The 16,459-nt window shown below is 45.3% G+C and overlaps 1 protein-coding gene across 1 annotated transcript in view; it reads left to right on the top strand.

The window, feature by feature from the left end:
- Positions 1-200: 200 nt before the first annotated feature.
- The window catches only part of T265_05544 (hypothetical protein), a gene marked incomplete at both ends in the record, with an annotated part of 22,520 nt that continues 6,261 nt past the window's right edge, over positions 201-16,459 (top strand). Inside the window, 12 exons of the mRNA XM_009170585.1 lie at positions 201-332; positions 2,716-2,796; positions 9,339-9,422; positions 9,458-9,594; positions 9,644-9,701; positions 9,741-9,778; positions 9,826-9,883; positions 10,100-10,318; positions 10,677-10,786; positions 11,917-11,953; positions 13,404-13,487; positions 15,534-15,737. Of these exons, the coding sequence (XP_009168849.1) occupies positions 201-332; positions 2,716-2,796; positions 9,339-9,422; positions 9,458-9,594; positions 9,644-9,701; positions 9,741-9,778; positions 9,826-9,883; positions 10,100-10,318; positions 10,677-10,786; positions 11,917-11,953; positions 13,404-13,487; positions 15,534-15,737 (1,242 nt within the window). The remainder of the gene's footprint in view (positions 333-2,715; positions 2,797-9,338; positions 9,423-9,457; positions 9,595-9,643; positions 9,702-9,740; positions 9,779-9,825; positions 9,884-10,099; positions 10,319-10,676; positions 10,787-11,916; positions 11,954-13,403; positions 13,488-15,533; positions 15,738-16,459) is intronic.

Below are 16,459 nucleotides of genomic sequence, written 5' to 3'. Positions count from 1 at the left end.
TTGGCAAACAGGTTTTTTACCGTTGACCCAGCAAACACCCGGCGGGGACATAGTAAGAAAATCTTCAAGCTCAGGGCACACACATCCGTTAGACAAAACTTTTTTTCATTTCGGGTAGTAGCTGCGTGGAATGACCTTCCTCCGACGGTTGTACACGCTCCTTCTCGAACCCAATTTAAAGCACTATTAGACATTTATTTATGCGAATCCTCGCGCTGGCGAGCATACTGCCCCGCGCTGAGAACATAAAGAGCAGTGCTACACCCTTTTTTCACTTGTGCCTTTCAGGTGAACGACAGCCACTGACCGACAAAACAAAACCGACTGAATCCGTGAATCCGTGACCTGACCTTGACGTCCTCGCGGGTTAAGGTTGGGTGGTGTAGTGTGCACGTGTAGCATTGGGTGTCTGTAAGTTTGATTGGTTTATATGTAAGTATTGATGATACACAACCTTGATCACTGGGCTTCGACTCATGAGCTTTGTATTTGTTCTCCATCCACAGAAACGTGCGTGAACACCTGCTTCCGGAGAAACACTGCCCCCTGATTTCTCCATAGCGTGCATACAACACACGCTATGGAGGCACAAGGGGGCAGCGATTCTCTGAACATAAGGGTTCACAGCAATGTTTGTGGATAGAAGGCGTGATAGAAAATCATGAGCTGAAGCCCGGTAAGCATCACCGTTACGTGTAACTCAATCAATCTGGCAGATACTGTAGACTACAATGGCGCTTCAGTTAACCCGCTGAGACTTGCGCTGTTAGCCACGTGACGCTGTCTGCTTGTATACATCGCCCGGTAATGTTTGAACCAAGCTTCTGTTTGGGTTTACCTTGTGGGCGGACCGATTGCAACTTTTGAACCGGCGAAGAGTAAGGTGCCGTTCACGAAAGAACAACACCTGCTCAAGTGATGGCAAGTCACGGTAGTAACTAGCACAGTAAATGGCAAAAGATGAAACTGAAACTACAATAAACAGCGCAGTGAAACAACGTCGCCCCTACACGAATCGTTCTCCGGAGTCCCAGAAAACCCACAGTATTCCCGTCACTATCATCTTCTATATAACCGACCTGCTCATCAGGATCGATATCAGGATTCACGATTGGAGGCTTCATGTAATCTTATCTGGTACTATCTTTTCACCTCGTTTAGCCGTATGCTAAAAATTAACTTTATGAGGGTTAGCTAACTTTGAACTGTCTTGCGCTACAATACCGTATCCATTTGTATACGATCATCTGGTTAGAACCAACTACAAATCGGACCACCAGACAACCGAGGACAAACGTGATGCGGATAAGACTGGATTTCTTTCAGTGCTGTACAGGCCACTCAATGTCAAGGTACTAAGAACCATCTGTATTCGGAAGAACACTGAGGGTTTAACGTGCGTGAGACCATTAAAAGTGATTGGGTGTTCTGCAATGGAGGAGTCTCTCATGCGCTATAGAGGGCACTGTCACACCACGGTTATCGGTCCACGCCGTAAAAACAGCGAATCGCTGTAGCACCGCTCAAGGAGACATTAAACACTAACGACTTGAGTAGTAGTGGGGTGAGTTGGCGCTCTGGTCAATCGTTTCGCGACCAGATCAGTCCATCGTCTACTACAGAGTTCCATTATGGCAAATTGGGAAGTAAGACGATTTGGAGAATGGATCAATATTACTCAGGCCGATGTCATTAGGCTAACCTATAAAAGCAAACCTCAGTTGGCATTATTTCGTCACTGCTTCTGATCTGATGCAGCCTTTGGGAAGAAACTTGTGGTGCTATGCTTGAATAAGTAAACATATCTCGATATTTTTTCAGACATGGTTATTTGCCAAACCTTATCGAGAGTAGCCGGTGAGTTCATCATCATCATCATTGACAGCATACTGTCAGCACTGATGCTTCTCTGTCGAAGAGATGGCTCAGTGCCTCACAAGCCTGGCTGGATTTGGATGACGTCAACGTGTTAGTGACGACGTGATTGAAAAACGGGTATTTGGTTGTGCTGCAGGAATTCCAATCGTGGAAAACATCCAGCCTCACCGACTAGGATGAATCGGTCATATGCTACGCATGCCGAAACACCGTCTACCGAGATCGGTGTTGTTCTCCGTGCCTCCTTCAGGATGGCGCAAACCGCGAGGTGGACAACGCATGATTTGGCAGAAGGGCGTGAAAGAGATCCTGGAGAGTTTGGGTGTTGTTGGTGTTGTGCGCCTTCCAGGATGGGTTCCCCGTGACTCCGCCTGTACTTAACTGGAGACGTCGCAAGGGATCGCGGCTAATCGATATCAATGGCGTTCGTGCTGTCAGTTTGTTTCCAGATTGTCTGATTGAGCAGTTGGAGGTGTAGGCACCTCGGAATGATTGTCATAGGACAGCACTAGGTCCCCTCCTCCACCCATCCTTTTGCTCTTCTTTTCACTGTAGGGCTTCTTACGTTTCTCAAGAACCTCCTGTGAGGTACTCGATATGTTCCAGTACTACCGTGGGATCACGAAAGCACTTACTGCATGTACTGTGTAGCTAGTGGCCAGGAATGCAATGAATTCATGTGCTTGTCATGGTTGTTTCTATGGCACTGCTTTCTCAGCCGCTCCTATCATATCCATAATGTTTTGTTACAGTTTTCTTGTGCTGGGTTGAATCGTTTGTTGTGGACTGATCGAATCTGTTTTTGTTTCAGCTTTCGAGGCTGACTGTTTGACCTAGCGTTCCATAATGTCCATCAACTCCATCACTTTACTCAGCTTGACGGATCAGACAAATTACATTGATGGCAAGAAGTGCACGGTATGTTGTCAGCAGCTTATGGTACTTGTGGCTGAGTCGCTCTTTTTAATCCGATTTATTTAGTTTAGCCTGTGTTCTTCTCCTGGCTTCTGTGTTCCATTAGCACATTGCCTCCACACATCGTGTTTGTGATCACCCCTTTTATGCTTCACAAGCACTGAATAGTACACCTTTTCTATAGGTGCTCTCACACTGAATGCTTACTGGGTAGTGGATACGACACCTTGACAGTCTCATGCACTGCTAGAACCGTAGGACTTGGATCACACGCAGGATACTTAATTATCCACTCACTACCCAAGGCTGTAACTTTAATCGAAGTTTCACTGTATCTCCGTAGTGTAGGAACGACCATATCTCTAGCTCCGTACGTAGTCAAGTATTTCATTATTTAAATAAACCTTGTGCGCATTTTATATTTTGTTCATCATCATCGACAGCATGACATCAGTGGTCAACACCAATGCTTCACTGCAGTACAAAAGGAGGGCGTCAGTGGTAGCCTTTTTTCGCCTACGTGCCCTGCTGTATGCAGCGGGGAGAGGGAGGGGGAGGACGCCCCCCAGTATAGCTCAATGGATCACTGAGCTGCGCAAACCGTTACACCATGGTAGGGTACAGTCCATCCAGTCTGACATATTTTGTTCGTATGTTCGGTATGCGTTCAGTTTAGTCCGGTTTCAGTTTATCAGCTAAAAACCATCTACTAAGGTTGCGTTGTACTTGAGTGAGAAAAAACTGAAAAAAAGTCATGTTGGTTCCAATTGCCACGTGGAAAATAGGATATTAGGAGAGATGTAGTCATTGGAGACGACGTAGTCGTTTAGATAGAGTTCAATCAGTCTAGTTGTTCGAATGAATAGGAAATGATGTAGCTACGCATTGATGCGTAGCAGCAGTGCCGCTGACTTGTGAATTAGCCACAACTGCCAGTAACATTGGCCAGGGGTCGTCATCCAAGGAGGAGGAGGTTGTCAAGGTGACTAAGCTTACTGCGTAATGCTTTCGTACTTCCCTGTCAGATCACCGACTTCGCTCGTTTCCGTCCAATGCACTGCTGTGCGAAAAGAGCTCTTCAAGATTGGTGGTCTCCTGGCATGCGAAGTGTATGTGCTAACCAAGGTAATCTATGAGGCATGAGTAGCCCACCCATCGCACTAGAGTGCTCTCTTCCTATAACCATCTGGCATACCCTAGCATTTCCAACCAGATTTTCCCATCCGTAATTGCCGAAGATGAATTACCGCGGGCTTTCGTAAATTTTTTGAACTTAGAGACCACGTTTCCAATTCATAGCGCGATATATGTGGCATGAGTGAACGGTAACCAAGGGAGACAATAGCATCTCCTTACTCAATGCCTGTGAGCAAACGCAACGGGTAATTTCGATCACCGAGTTTTCCGAGGCGGGTGGATAATTTTCAAGTAGCACATCAGTAGCGTATTTGAGGAGAAATGCTGAGAGGACAGCTTTTTCTTGCACCACTAAAGGTGGTAACCTCAGGTGACGGGAATCGATCAAGAAAGGGCTTCCGGTCACCTATAGAAGTTCAGTTTATTGAGCGAAGTCACTGTGTTTTTTATTAGTGTCCAAACCCAGAATTGGTTATTCGAATTCACATGATTGTGACTGATTCGGTTCTTGATCAGTCCTATAGTACCTTACATTGGGAGACCGTTTATTGTATGTGGTTGTTTCTCAAAGGAACCCTATTGCTTCTCGTGATCATACTGTTGTCTTTCACATGATGTGAGTGGTACCAGTACTCTGCCCTTATGTACTCTCTTCTGCACGAGTTGGGGGTTTTTAGGAACACTTTGTACTCGTACTTCCTCATTCCTCCGGGTCAATTAGTTGGTGCGCGCTTAGATCGTAATGCGTCTTCTGAGCTCCCCTCAGTTGTAATCTCTCAGCAATGTGTGCATTGTTCAGCGGTTCAGGAATTCTGCGTACTTCGGCTAAACATCCTTTGAGGCAGTGTGTCCGATGTATGCGTTGCTCCAATAGCATGGGGCACGAACAATAGTCATAATGCGTCTCTTCAATTTATTCCCCGACCGTGCTTTGGTACAATATGGGTTGCCAATATTATGAACGAATCTCCATTTTACGCGGATTTTTCGAAACCCCTCACCTGTAAATTGTCGTCTGCCATATTAGGCCGTAGTTCTGGAATACCATGCCTAGCAAAATGTGAACACGTGCAGTTGACGAAGCGTGTTGTATTGACGGTTGTCAGTTACTCAACCTCACCATAATAGTTTGTCATATATAGGTAATGCTTTTTGACATGCATAAACATGTCTACTGCACCTACTTATCAGGACTGAGCTGACACCTCGAGTGAAAGCGCCGGTTCCTTCGACTGCTTTTGGTTCATGTGCTCGACGTAACTTACACTGCGTTGTGTATCTTTCTATATGGTAGTCACACATGACCAGTAAAAAAGTCGTTCAGCTGTAACTTTCTTCCGGTGCGTAGCTGCCATGCTACCCGAAGGAAGCACGAAGGCTGGGATACTCTCAGGTTACCCAAGCCTAGACAAGGGCAGTCGAGAGACAGAGGTCGGGTTCGAAACACGGACCTTCCGACCAGTGAATTCGCGCTCTAACCACTTGAGCTATCTCGCCCCACACAATCAGTAAACTAGTTCCTGGACCCGGAAGAGGCTGTCGTTGCTACCGGAATGTGCCATATATACTTTCCTCACCGTGTCTCTTCTGATTTCCGTCGGCACCGCTGTACGTTCACCCTTAAGCTGCACATCCTGTTCGATGTAACATTGGTGATGATCGTTGTGAGGGAGGGGGGCTTCAAGTGCTTTGGTAAATCTGCTTTATTTTGCGGCCAGCCGTTAGTAACCAGTTGGGTTAGCTCCCTCACAATAGGGTCACGCCTCTTTGCTTCTTTGATGTTTGACCAGTTAGCTTCGGTTATTGGTATGAACTCAGCGGTGGAGGCGAGCTCTGTAGTTGATTTTTCATTTCTCAGCTTCAGAGGTTTATCCTATGGCTGTGTTGACTTGACAAATAGACACCGTTTGCGGCATCTTCTTGCATTGATCCTAATTAAACCAGACAACAGCTTAGTCTTGTGGGTGAGTGCCACCTCCGTGCCATTGGCACTATTAACCATTGTACCAAGCTCACCAGGTGCCCGAAGATTGAAGCATGAAACATCTGGGTTGGTTGTAAGCAACTTAGGTTACATGGCTGAAATGGGGTCTGGTTTAAAGAACTCACATGAATCTTGAGTCGTTGACGCAAATCTGACCCAGAAGATAGTGGTATGGGAACCTGCCCTTATCATCTAATTCAATAATCTAACCCACAAGTCGGTTGGGGGGGGGGCAGCATCACTGCTTTCATAAATATAGGCATGCTGATTGCCTGGAGGAAATACCTTCACCCCAATCCCGCGCAAACAACAGCACGAGTTAACCCCCAGACCGTCTCATATTACGGTCCCGCTACTTTGTATGTTGCAACTTCCCTTTTGGCTTTATTTCGTGGTTGCGCCTTGTAGCACTGAGTTCCAGCCAGTTCATTTCGCGATAACATAAAAGTATTCAAGCCCGACCACCACATAAGTCTGTCAGACTTTGGTCGGGTTTAGGATGTAATTCTCATACAAAGATAGTGATACCTCACGAATGTCCATCCATTTCATTTTCAGGGTAAACTTAGATTTTGTCGAGATTTTTTGTTGAGACTACAGGTCTATAAGCTTCTTACACATTGGTTCAATTGTTTTTGCAGTTGAGTGAGCCGGAGTGAAGGCTGTGTGCTCTGCAACAGGGCTCGGTGATCTGAAGTACATTTTATCTTTCGTTCCTTTTCTTAAACAAATTTCCATTGATTGAGGGACGCCTTCTGTGTTGATCTGAGCTGTCTATTTTGACGCCATAATCAACCTGGGCCACCACAGCCGAATTGGCGGCAACGCAACTGATCTGTAATCTAGATTCAGCTCACTATCACTTTGAATCGTTCCTGACGCTAGTTAGAAAAACCACAACAATCGACTTTGAGTTTGCCCTCCAATGTCAATCTCGTGATTTCTTGAAATACACACAGAAATATACACAGCCGAATCAAACGCTTTCAAAATATTAAACGCCAAGCTGAGTTTAGACGCTGACTCTGAAGAGTGACGAAGCAGGGTATGTAACAGGGATGTAGCTTCCAAAAGAACCGTCTGGATGTAGAAATGCAAACTGGTGTGAGGGCCTTTGCAGTCTACGACTTCAGTGATCAGCAAGCACCTTATGAAGGCATCGGACATGAATAAATGACACGGAGATCGGTCTCAGTTGGTGCGATGAAGTCGGGTTTGGGACCTTCGGAACCAAGGTAATACGGGCACGCTACAGATGTGAGGAACATTCCCCAGATAACAAGAGAAAGTTGAAATACCCAGCGAGCACGTTAGCAATGAACTGGTGAGCATCCTGGGCGTAAGCTTGTCCAGGCCTGGGGACGAATTACCCATTAGACGTATCGTACGACCGACTTCCTCTCCTGCAGTTGGCTCGGTCAGGCTCCAGTCGGATGTTACTACTACGCGATCCGCGTGTTTTGGAGCTGAGAGCACCTGTTTCCAATAGTGCTCGGCATCCAGGGGTAGGCCGCAGGTACCTTTGTATAAAACCTTTCATGACCCATCGAGCACAGCAGACAGTGCATCTTTCCGTCTTTGATGTTATAGGGTCTGGATGGCGGCATAGTTGGCTCCGTGGATCTGCCTTCGGTTGACCGGGATCCAACGAACTGGCGGACGACGTCATCGGGATACATTTTTTCAGGAGTGTGGAAACGTCCTGGAGGCTTGGAGGCCTAGAAACGACAGGACTTGCTTTGGTCTCATAATGCCAGACCGCAAACCTCGGGCAACTACCAGAAGGTCAATGCTAGCAAGCGAGTGACACGGCGCAGCCCACGGTTTATTTAAACCAAACGCTATAGTCTTCGAATTCTGACGAGCAGATCGCTATTCGACCCATAGTTTGGTCAGGACCACTAGGTGGTGATTCGTCCTGTTGTGCTTGCCAGTTGCGCACCCGTAACCTGCTTTGATGCTGATAGCCGATCGACCAGGAGAATACTTCTCCAAACTCGCGAATAGCGCAGTTTGCGTTCCACAGGACGGATATAAATTGTTGGCCAGGCGCCAGCGGGTACCGGAATACCATACTCGGCCAAGTTTATCTGCATTATGCTGAGTGAGATGTGCATACCGGTTATGTTGACTCAGGCCAATTTTCGTCCTAAGAAGGCGGGAACAGTCAGCGCATGACTATTGGGCTACCACGTTCGTACCAACACATTCATTGTCGTGAACTGGATAGTGGGCTACCAAGCCAGCTTTCGATTTGCAGCAATCGCCACATTCCTCATACGTGAGTCCCATGAGTCTCTCTTATGTACTAGTTGGAACCGGTGCAGTGGCGCCAGATGTTTCGTAGTGTATATTGCCGAAAGTAACCAGCACATTGAAACCAGACAGGGTGGTTAGCCCTGTCTGAACTCTGAGCTCACCCAGACTGATGTCCAGGCTATCCAGTCGGCATCACGAAGAGGTGGTTCATCTCGCCAATCTAATTCCGGAGAGTCTCGAACCCGTGACACGCAGGCTAGTAGTTTGAACACTCGACCGTTCGACCACGAGCGGCTGTACAACGATGCATGGTTCTGGTCTCTTCGCAGACTTGCCAGTCTGGGCTGAATATTTAAGAAGGAATCTGTGAACTCGATAAGCTAGATTAAAAAGCATCCACAGGCTTACCGTGTTTGCTTACCTTGGACAATTGACCCTAATAATAGGTTCCGTAACATAGGATGAAACCATGATGTTACAAGAGCGTAGGTGTTCTCGATGATTTTCACCTTAAGTTTCTTCGTTTATGACTGAAAACCTGTTCGAAAGACATCCTGTTGCCGATTCGCACACCGTCTTATCCTTTACTGCCTATCACTAATCAGCGCTACGCTTCACAGCCATTTAATACGAACCCACATTCCAACAGCTTCGCCCTTTCCATAGAAGGATAATTAGGCTGTTTTCTGCCGAGTCTCCAAACTCCGGATAAGTGCATTCGATCCGTCGGGCCTAGATTCAAGGGACTGGATCTCCTGCTGGGGGGCTTACATTTTGGCCTCTGAATATCAGGGTTCCCTTCAGGTTGTGGTGCTCATCTTTTCCTCTATATTTTTTTAGTTTCGATTTGCGGCTTCTCAGACTGATTATCTAGGTATGAAGACCTGACTCGTAGTTTTTGGCGGCCTTATTTGTACTCCACCAACACCAAAATGGTCATGATATGGAAATTATTGGAAGCCTTTGTCAACATCAATAAAGCCATGTCTAAGTGTTCTTTCGAACTTTTCTGACATTCTAGTCTATCCAGTGCTATTGAGGAAGGATTGCTGGTCAGAACTTGTTAAATCGTTTCTTCCCGCTTTATATGATCCATTGACCCATCCCTCTCTTTTATACGAACCTATGGTTCCTAATCTCCCATTTCTTTCACTGCATCCCCAAGTTATTCGCTGTGCGGTTCCAAAGTGATGCCAAGGAATGGTGTGTGGTTAAACAGCTTGGAGATTTTAATCTGCTTCTAAACGCAGTGAGTTTACCTCGTTTTGCTGACGTTCTCTAAAGCTGCGATTAACATCTACCGATTGCAAACTAAAGCTACCTACAAAAAACATGTTTGATCCCAGCTTCGGGAGAAAACGACTTAAGCAACTGAAAGCTTTCATAAATGAACTCATCACGGATCCACAGTATTTGGCACAGTAAGTTACGGTCAGCATTACCATCCACTTACGCCTCTTCGCTTTCCAGGGATTGTGTCAAGAAATTTTTGGGATTGGATCAACTGTGTCCTCCTGGTCTGCCCCTGGTAAGTTGAATTGTACCGATTACACTTTTTACCTTCAAGACAGCTCAAGTAGATATGGAGACAACGGAAGCCAAAAGGTTTGTCCTTATTTTGTTTCCTCTGAATTCCGCAACCTCATCTGTAGAGCAATACCGGAGGATTTTGTGCTTGTGAAGAAGATTGGAATGGGAGCTTTTGGTCAGGTCAGTGGTCTCTCGTTCCTGGCGCGCATTAAGCAAACTCGTTGCATGGTGTACCGCGCACGTTTCAGCACGGTGGTACTGAATTCCTTATGCTTGGCGATAAGGTTTCTTCGTCTTGCTTTTCTTTAGACTCGTGTCAGAAAAATGAAAAGATCAGGTCCACGTCAACCTCCTTTATTCACTTCTTTATGGTCACATCCGTAATATTCCATTTAGGTCTATCTTGCCAACTCTCGTACCACCAACGGAGTCTTTGCAATCAAAGTGTTGAAGAAAAAGCAACAAATCGAACGTCCCAGTGGCGTGCAACAGGTCATGAGTGAACGGAACGTCCTGATCAAAAGTTTACAGCATCCATTCCTCTGTAAGCTACGCTACACGTTCCAGTCGGCCTCGATGCTGTTTTTTGTTATGGACTATGTGAATGGTGGAGAGGTGAGCTGGTATTTATGTTTATCCATGTTTATGAATCTATGCTGTTGCATTTTATGTGATACACTCTTCCAAACCGTAGTAAGTAAGTATTAAATGTCTTTTAATACGTCGTGTTATTGGATTCCCCTGTGGTATATGGCACTAATAATCTCTTGAAAGGTAGCGTGGTCTGTTATTTTGGATTGCGTCCATCAGTAGGATACACTTCTCCCTGCCATGTTTATTAGGCTAGCATATCGTGATGATGAACCTTTCGCAGTCAAGTATGAACATTTTTCAAAGCTAGTCTTGCTCGATCGAAATCACCAAACCCGTGCACCCTCATTCCTTCGTCTATCATGGTCCGCGACGTTGGCAGCTGTACTCCTATATCCAACGTGAACGGTTTACGGAGGAGCGGGCCAAGTTCTATGTGGCTGAAATTGCGTGCGCCCTTGGCTATTTGCACTCCGAGAAGATCATTTACCGGTGAGCTTTTGTCTGTAAAATCATGTTTTCAAAAATGTCGATCGCAGTTAAATCCCTCGTGATAGACCGTTTCCCGAGTATCTACCTACCGCAGCACGGACTGTACCGTTGAACAGTTGTCATTCGTCCGCTGATACACGCGAACATTGAAAAATTGGCATGTGGACTGTACCGTTCCATAGGATCCTGGGCTTCTGAACTTCTGGTTATGTTTCAGGGTACACTCGACCCCGAAGGGACAGAACAAACTGTGATATCTGAATGCTTACTGTGTTGCATAATAATAATAATAGTAATAATAATAATAATAATAGTGGTACTAACACTACTGCTCGTAATAATAACGATAGTAGTAATTTGATCTATTACTAACGACAAAGTAGCTAAATAGTAACAACAGACGCAACGGCAACTTGCGAACCGGTGAATAAAAGTAGACAGGTTCACACCCGTTGTTTCTGCATGCCAAATTATTCGAAACCAGCACGCGAAAAGCAGTGAATGTTACACGTAAAATTCCAGTTGACCTACAAAGGCTGCTACTCGTGAGGTGCAGTGTGTTGCAGTTTAACGGTTTCTCGGCAGAGCATGTATTTCCAAAGTTTTTTAAACGCTATGACGTTCTTCATTTGCTTGATTCGGTCGGTTTGCACACAAATTGGGAATGACTAGGTGGTGTGTGCGTGCTTTTTCGGTGTGATAACATTCGGCTCTGTACGTAGTCCTCAAGAGCTAGACTGCCCCTGTACATAGTAGCACGCGAAGAGTAGTGTTTAGGGGACTATAGATAACCAAGTACAAAACTGATACAATCATTTGTTTCCTGTGGGACCTATGTTGCATTTATGGGATTGCATTTGTTACCTGCTCTACTTGCTCTACTTCCTTGAACTTCTAAACATGTAATCCTTTTTGCCAAATACTCTGTTGATAATTTTCTCCCAGAGTGCTGATGCAATGGTATACCAGGCTGTTCTTATCGACAAAAAGTTATCTCATATTTCTGCCCCGTAGTACTTTCGTCACATGGTGATTTTTCCTGCATACTTCTGGAAAGCTACGCAACCATTTTTAAGAGTGCGTTTCCGTGATCAAATCCTTGACGTTCATGTTTTGTCTGATCTCCTAAGCGATCTCAAACCCGAAAATATCCTATTAGATGGTCAGGTGAGCTATCCATCCCGTCCAGCCCCTGCTCCCTATTTAGCTGAAATCCCGTCCCTCGATTGGTACAAACTTGATTATACATTTTACAATGTGTCGCTGTAATGAAAGTCCCGCGTTTATATGTGTTTGACAGCAGTTTCTGTTGTAGGCAAGCAATCTATCTGTGTAGCATGCACCCTCGGCCCGTTTTCTTTCCCTGCTGCTTTCCTCCACGCAACCCATGGCCATTTTATTGCGAGGTGGTTCTATGTAGACATCACTTTTTCTGTGGGTATCCTTGTGCTAAATCATTCTCGTTCTGAGTTTTGATTGAAAAATAGATGTTTCTTTTACGAAAGACCTGTGTTATCCACGAAAATGAAGTTCTGCTTGGTAGAAGAAGTGATCCCAAGCTCAATACCAGTTTTGAATTCGGTAACTTCCATTTAGTTTTTTGTCTGATCTCCATTTTAGCCTTCATAATCCTTTTTAGAAGATGCAGTCCTTTATTTAGAGATGTTTACTTGCGGCACGTAATGCATCTTTATTAAAGACAAGTCGACCGACGCCGATGTTACCCAGGAGGTCGCGAATCATGAACACCCCTAGAGATATGTGAGATGCACAGGATTGGCGACTATCGGCAAGGGGACACTGCTTTAGAATGCTTTTTGGCCTTCCGAGAGGTTGACCTCATTTATAAGACGAAACCGCAATTGAAAAACCTAAAGTCCTCTCCCAAAATCGATTATTCATTTATACTAATCAAATGCTAGGTAAAGTGGAAAAATCAGTGCATCTCTATGTTATCAAGCACGTTTTTTCACTTCAATCAAGTTGGATGGTCATGTTGGAATGTCACTGTAGTTATTTGTGACACTAGCGCATACGGCGATATTGACCGAAGCAAGGTCGCACGTCCCAACAAGCACTGGTGGACGAGCCAGTGTCTGTTCGCCATTTGATCACGAAGAATTGGTTGGTTCAAATTTTTTTTAATTTCGCAAATCCCTGATTGGACCATTGTTAGCCTCTACGGGTTAAATGTAGCATAAAATCCACAAGGCTATGAGTAGCGCATCTCACATCTCTGTTCCAGGTGTTCTGAGGATAAATTGCATCTGAAACAGTTGGTTGAAAAAATGGAGACCTCGCCCACATTTAGCTTGTCCGTTATTGCAGTTGACAGCTTCAAGTTCGTATAACCCCGATGCTTCATTTGGCATTGGCTTGCTAGCCCTGGTACATGATTCATTTGAAATAGCCCCTCCCTACAGTTTTTACATGTAGCCATTAGAGTAATCGTATCGATCAAGCAGTTTCATTCATCTTTGTCCGTTCACAGACTTTATTGAACTTTTACACGCACCTCATTATGTTATTCCGATACTTAGTTGTGTCTCCCATTTATATTTCTCAACCTGAACAAGAATTCTTGCGCTAGCAGCTGTTTTTTATACTTTCCTTCTAGGGCCACATTGTGCTGACTGACTTCGGCTTATGTACGAACGCTGACGGAGCACAGGAAACCGGAACAGTTTGTGGCACCCCAGAGGTATGGTCTTCCTCCTGTTTTTCTTTTCACCACCTTGTAACAAATTTAGTCAAGACGAATGTCAGCATCATTCGGTAATCATCAGTTGGTCTGTTGGCGGCATGCCATCTTGACGCTTATGCCTTCCTCCTTCTGCTGTCTCTGTGCCTGCAGAGCTGTACAGAAAATTTCTGGTAGCTCTACACAGAAGAGCGGGTTGGCCCAAATGGTAGAAGGACAACATGCCACATCAAAGTGACCTGAAAAGGATTGCTATGCCGCAAGCTGAACATCTATTTGATATAACCTGGGCCGCTTTAGTGACATCCATCATCTGTCTGATGGCGAAAAGTGCGATGAATTCATCTCAACATCACCATTTTTACGGTTGCTTTCTGTGCTTAGTCAGTGGGGGGGGGGCGAGATGGCCCAAGTGGTTAGAACGCGGATTTACTGACCGGAAGGCTCGTGGTTCGAACCCGATCTCTGCCTCTCGACTTCCCCTGTTTCGGCTTGGGTAACTTGGCAGTATCCCAGCCCTCGTGCAACCTTCGTGTGGCACGGCAGTTAGGCACCGAGAGGGTGCTGCAGTTGAACACAGAAGCTTTGACCAAACTTAGTCTGGTGTCTCTTACGATGAAATCAGTAAATCATCAGGCATTTTTACGCACTACTTTTTTTAAAGTGCAAGCTGCTGACCGGGAAATCCATGGTTCAGATCCCACCCTGGTTCTCCAGTTGATTTTTTTTGGACTTGGACAACGTGGCATTATCTCACATCCCATGCATCTTTGGGGATTTAGGGGGTTGTGCATTGAAGTGGGTGCTAAACCATCTCATTAGATTCTATCGGGAGCGCTGGGACTGTTACTTGGAGTGGTTTCTTTACTTGGTTACCAAAGCCAAATTCGAAAAGGACTCTGAAACCCTCGGTTTGCAGTTATTGTTCAATCACTCAAGATTTCCCGATACCAAGCTGGACATCAGTGCTCCTTCATTCAAGTATAAAGTGTCCTTATTTCGATCAGCTGGACACAAGCCTGTCATGCACTTACGTCAGGCGGCACATTGTTTCACAGCGTCTCCCTCTGTAATTTTGCCAACTGGCAGTAGATTCTGGACTGATTACCACTGACTTCAGTTTACAATATGCACCAGAATAGATTTTGGGCCCGGGTTTGGAAGCACACAACCCAGGCGAGGTTAAGTTTCTACTATACTGTGGAAGGAACGGCAAAAATAATTTAGGAATAACCGGAGTCATCTGATATTGCGTAAACAAGTTGTAGGAAACAAGGAGCCGTTTTGTATCTACTCTTTCTAAGGGGTAGGCACTCTCATAAAGGAAACTACTCACAAGGTTGCTGAGAACTCTTCGACTTTGATATACTCTTAATGATTTTTTCACTGGAAATTTGTGTATTGTGTGCGGGAGCGATGACGTTTTCAGGATTTGAATTAGCCCCTTGAAGTTTTGTACTAGCTCTCACTTCTTGTTTACCTACCCATATTCCAAGTAAGAACGATGACAGTTCAGTTTTCGATCACTCCCGGATAGAAGGTGGGCTTCTTGGGAAAATGGAACAACTGGCATGTGTGCGTTATTGTTGATTATGAAGCGTGGGCAACTAGAATTCACGTACCGGCTCGTTGATCCGTCCCACGCTCTCCTACAGTAGCTCAGGAGCTTGCGATAGCTGTGTGGTGAAGGCGTTGACGTACTGAGCGGAAGGTCGTAGTTCGAACTCGATCGCACCTGTCTAAGCGGTGGCATCCTGACAATATCTCAGTTCTCGTGTTTCCTCTGGATGGCACGGCAGCTATGCACCAAAGGGGTGTTACAACTGAACTGTTACTTTTTTGTTTTTGTTATGGGTAGAGAGTTAAAGAACATTTCCTCCTTGCCGTGTTTCTTCTAACTAGTGACTTGTAGTTACTTGTACACAACTCTGGTGTCAACCACCTTGGATATTGTCACAACTTTTCCGTTCGCTCTATTTCGTTTACTTATTATCACCATTTGTGATCGCTCCAAGCCACTATTTACTGCTCTACTTTTGCTTGCAGTACCTCGCTCCAGAGTCTATCAGAGCGGGAGAGTATAGTTATGCAGTTGATTGGTGGGGTCTGGGCACAGTTTTCTACGAGATGTTGTATGGTTTGCCTCCATTTTTCGATACAAATCGGCGGAAGATGCATGAAGCCATACTGACGAGACCGGTCAAGTTGGGAGACAACATCAGTGAGGAGGCGAAACAGATACTCTTGGGGGTGAGTTATTCTCCGTGACCAGCGGCTTTGCTGTCTCTTGGTTTGAACGGAGTTCTTTTCTGATGCGGTTTAACAGACCCTTTAGGAGTGTCTATAACTGTTCGATGCTCGGGTGCGTCCAGCAGTCACTGATAAAATCACGGCACTGCGCTCAACTCCCACATTAGTCTTCTGAAATTCAGGTTTCCCTATGACCCAAAACATAATGCTGGTGATCTGTACAAACAGAGGAAATACAGTCCATTGGCTGTAGATCATGCGGCTGTCTATCTGTTCCACGAAATTAACACGACTGAGCTACCGGTGCGAGTAGTATGTTTTCTCGTAACTGCTCTTTACGTCTTTTGGAAAGTGAGATCTATTACGGAATTTGTGGAGTCGTTTTGTAGCATTTGCTTGCAGTTGAGTAACAGTCAATGAATATCCAGGAAAGTTCAGGAAGACGCGGTCAAGGAGAAGATGGATATTCAGTTTTGTAAACAAGATGCATATGAGAGTTTTGCTCTCCTGTCCAATAGTCTGTAACTGTTCAGTTGACGTTTTCTAATAGATAAATCCGCAGCAAAGGCCTTCTTCCTTTCACCGGTATTTCGATACGCTGCAAAAATCAGGTTCAACCTATCCTTCTTCGGTGACAATAAATAAGAGGAGCAAGACTACTCAAGTGGATAGAAATTACTCACTGACTGCGCGTAACCTGCCTCTAGCCACGTTAAAAATGG

The sequence above is a fragment of the Opisthorchis viverrini genome (genome assembly GCF_000715545.1).
Source record: "Opisthorchis viverrini unplaced genomic scaffold opera_v5_104, whole genome shotgun sequence".
NCBI classification, from domain to species: domain Eukaryota; kingdom Metazoa; phylum Platyhelminthes; class Trematoda; order Opisthorchiida; family Opisthorchiidae; genus Opisthorchis; species Opisthorchis viverrini.
The sequence above is the reverse complement of the archived record's forward strand: the minus strand, read 5'-3'. Positions and strand labels throughout refer to the sequence as shown.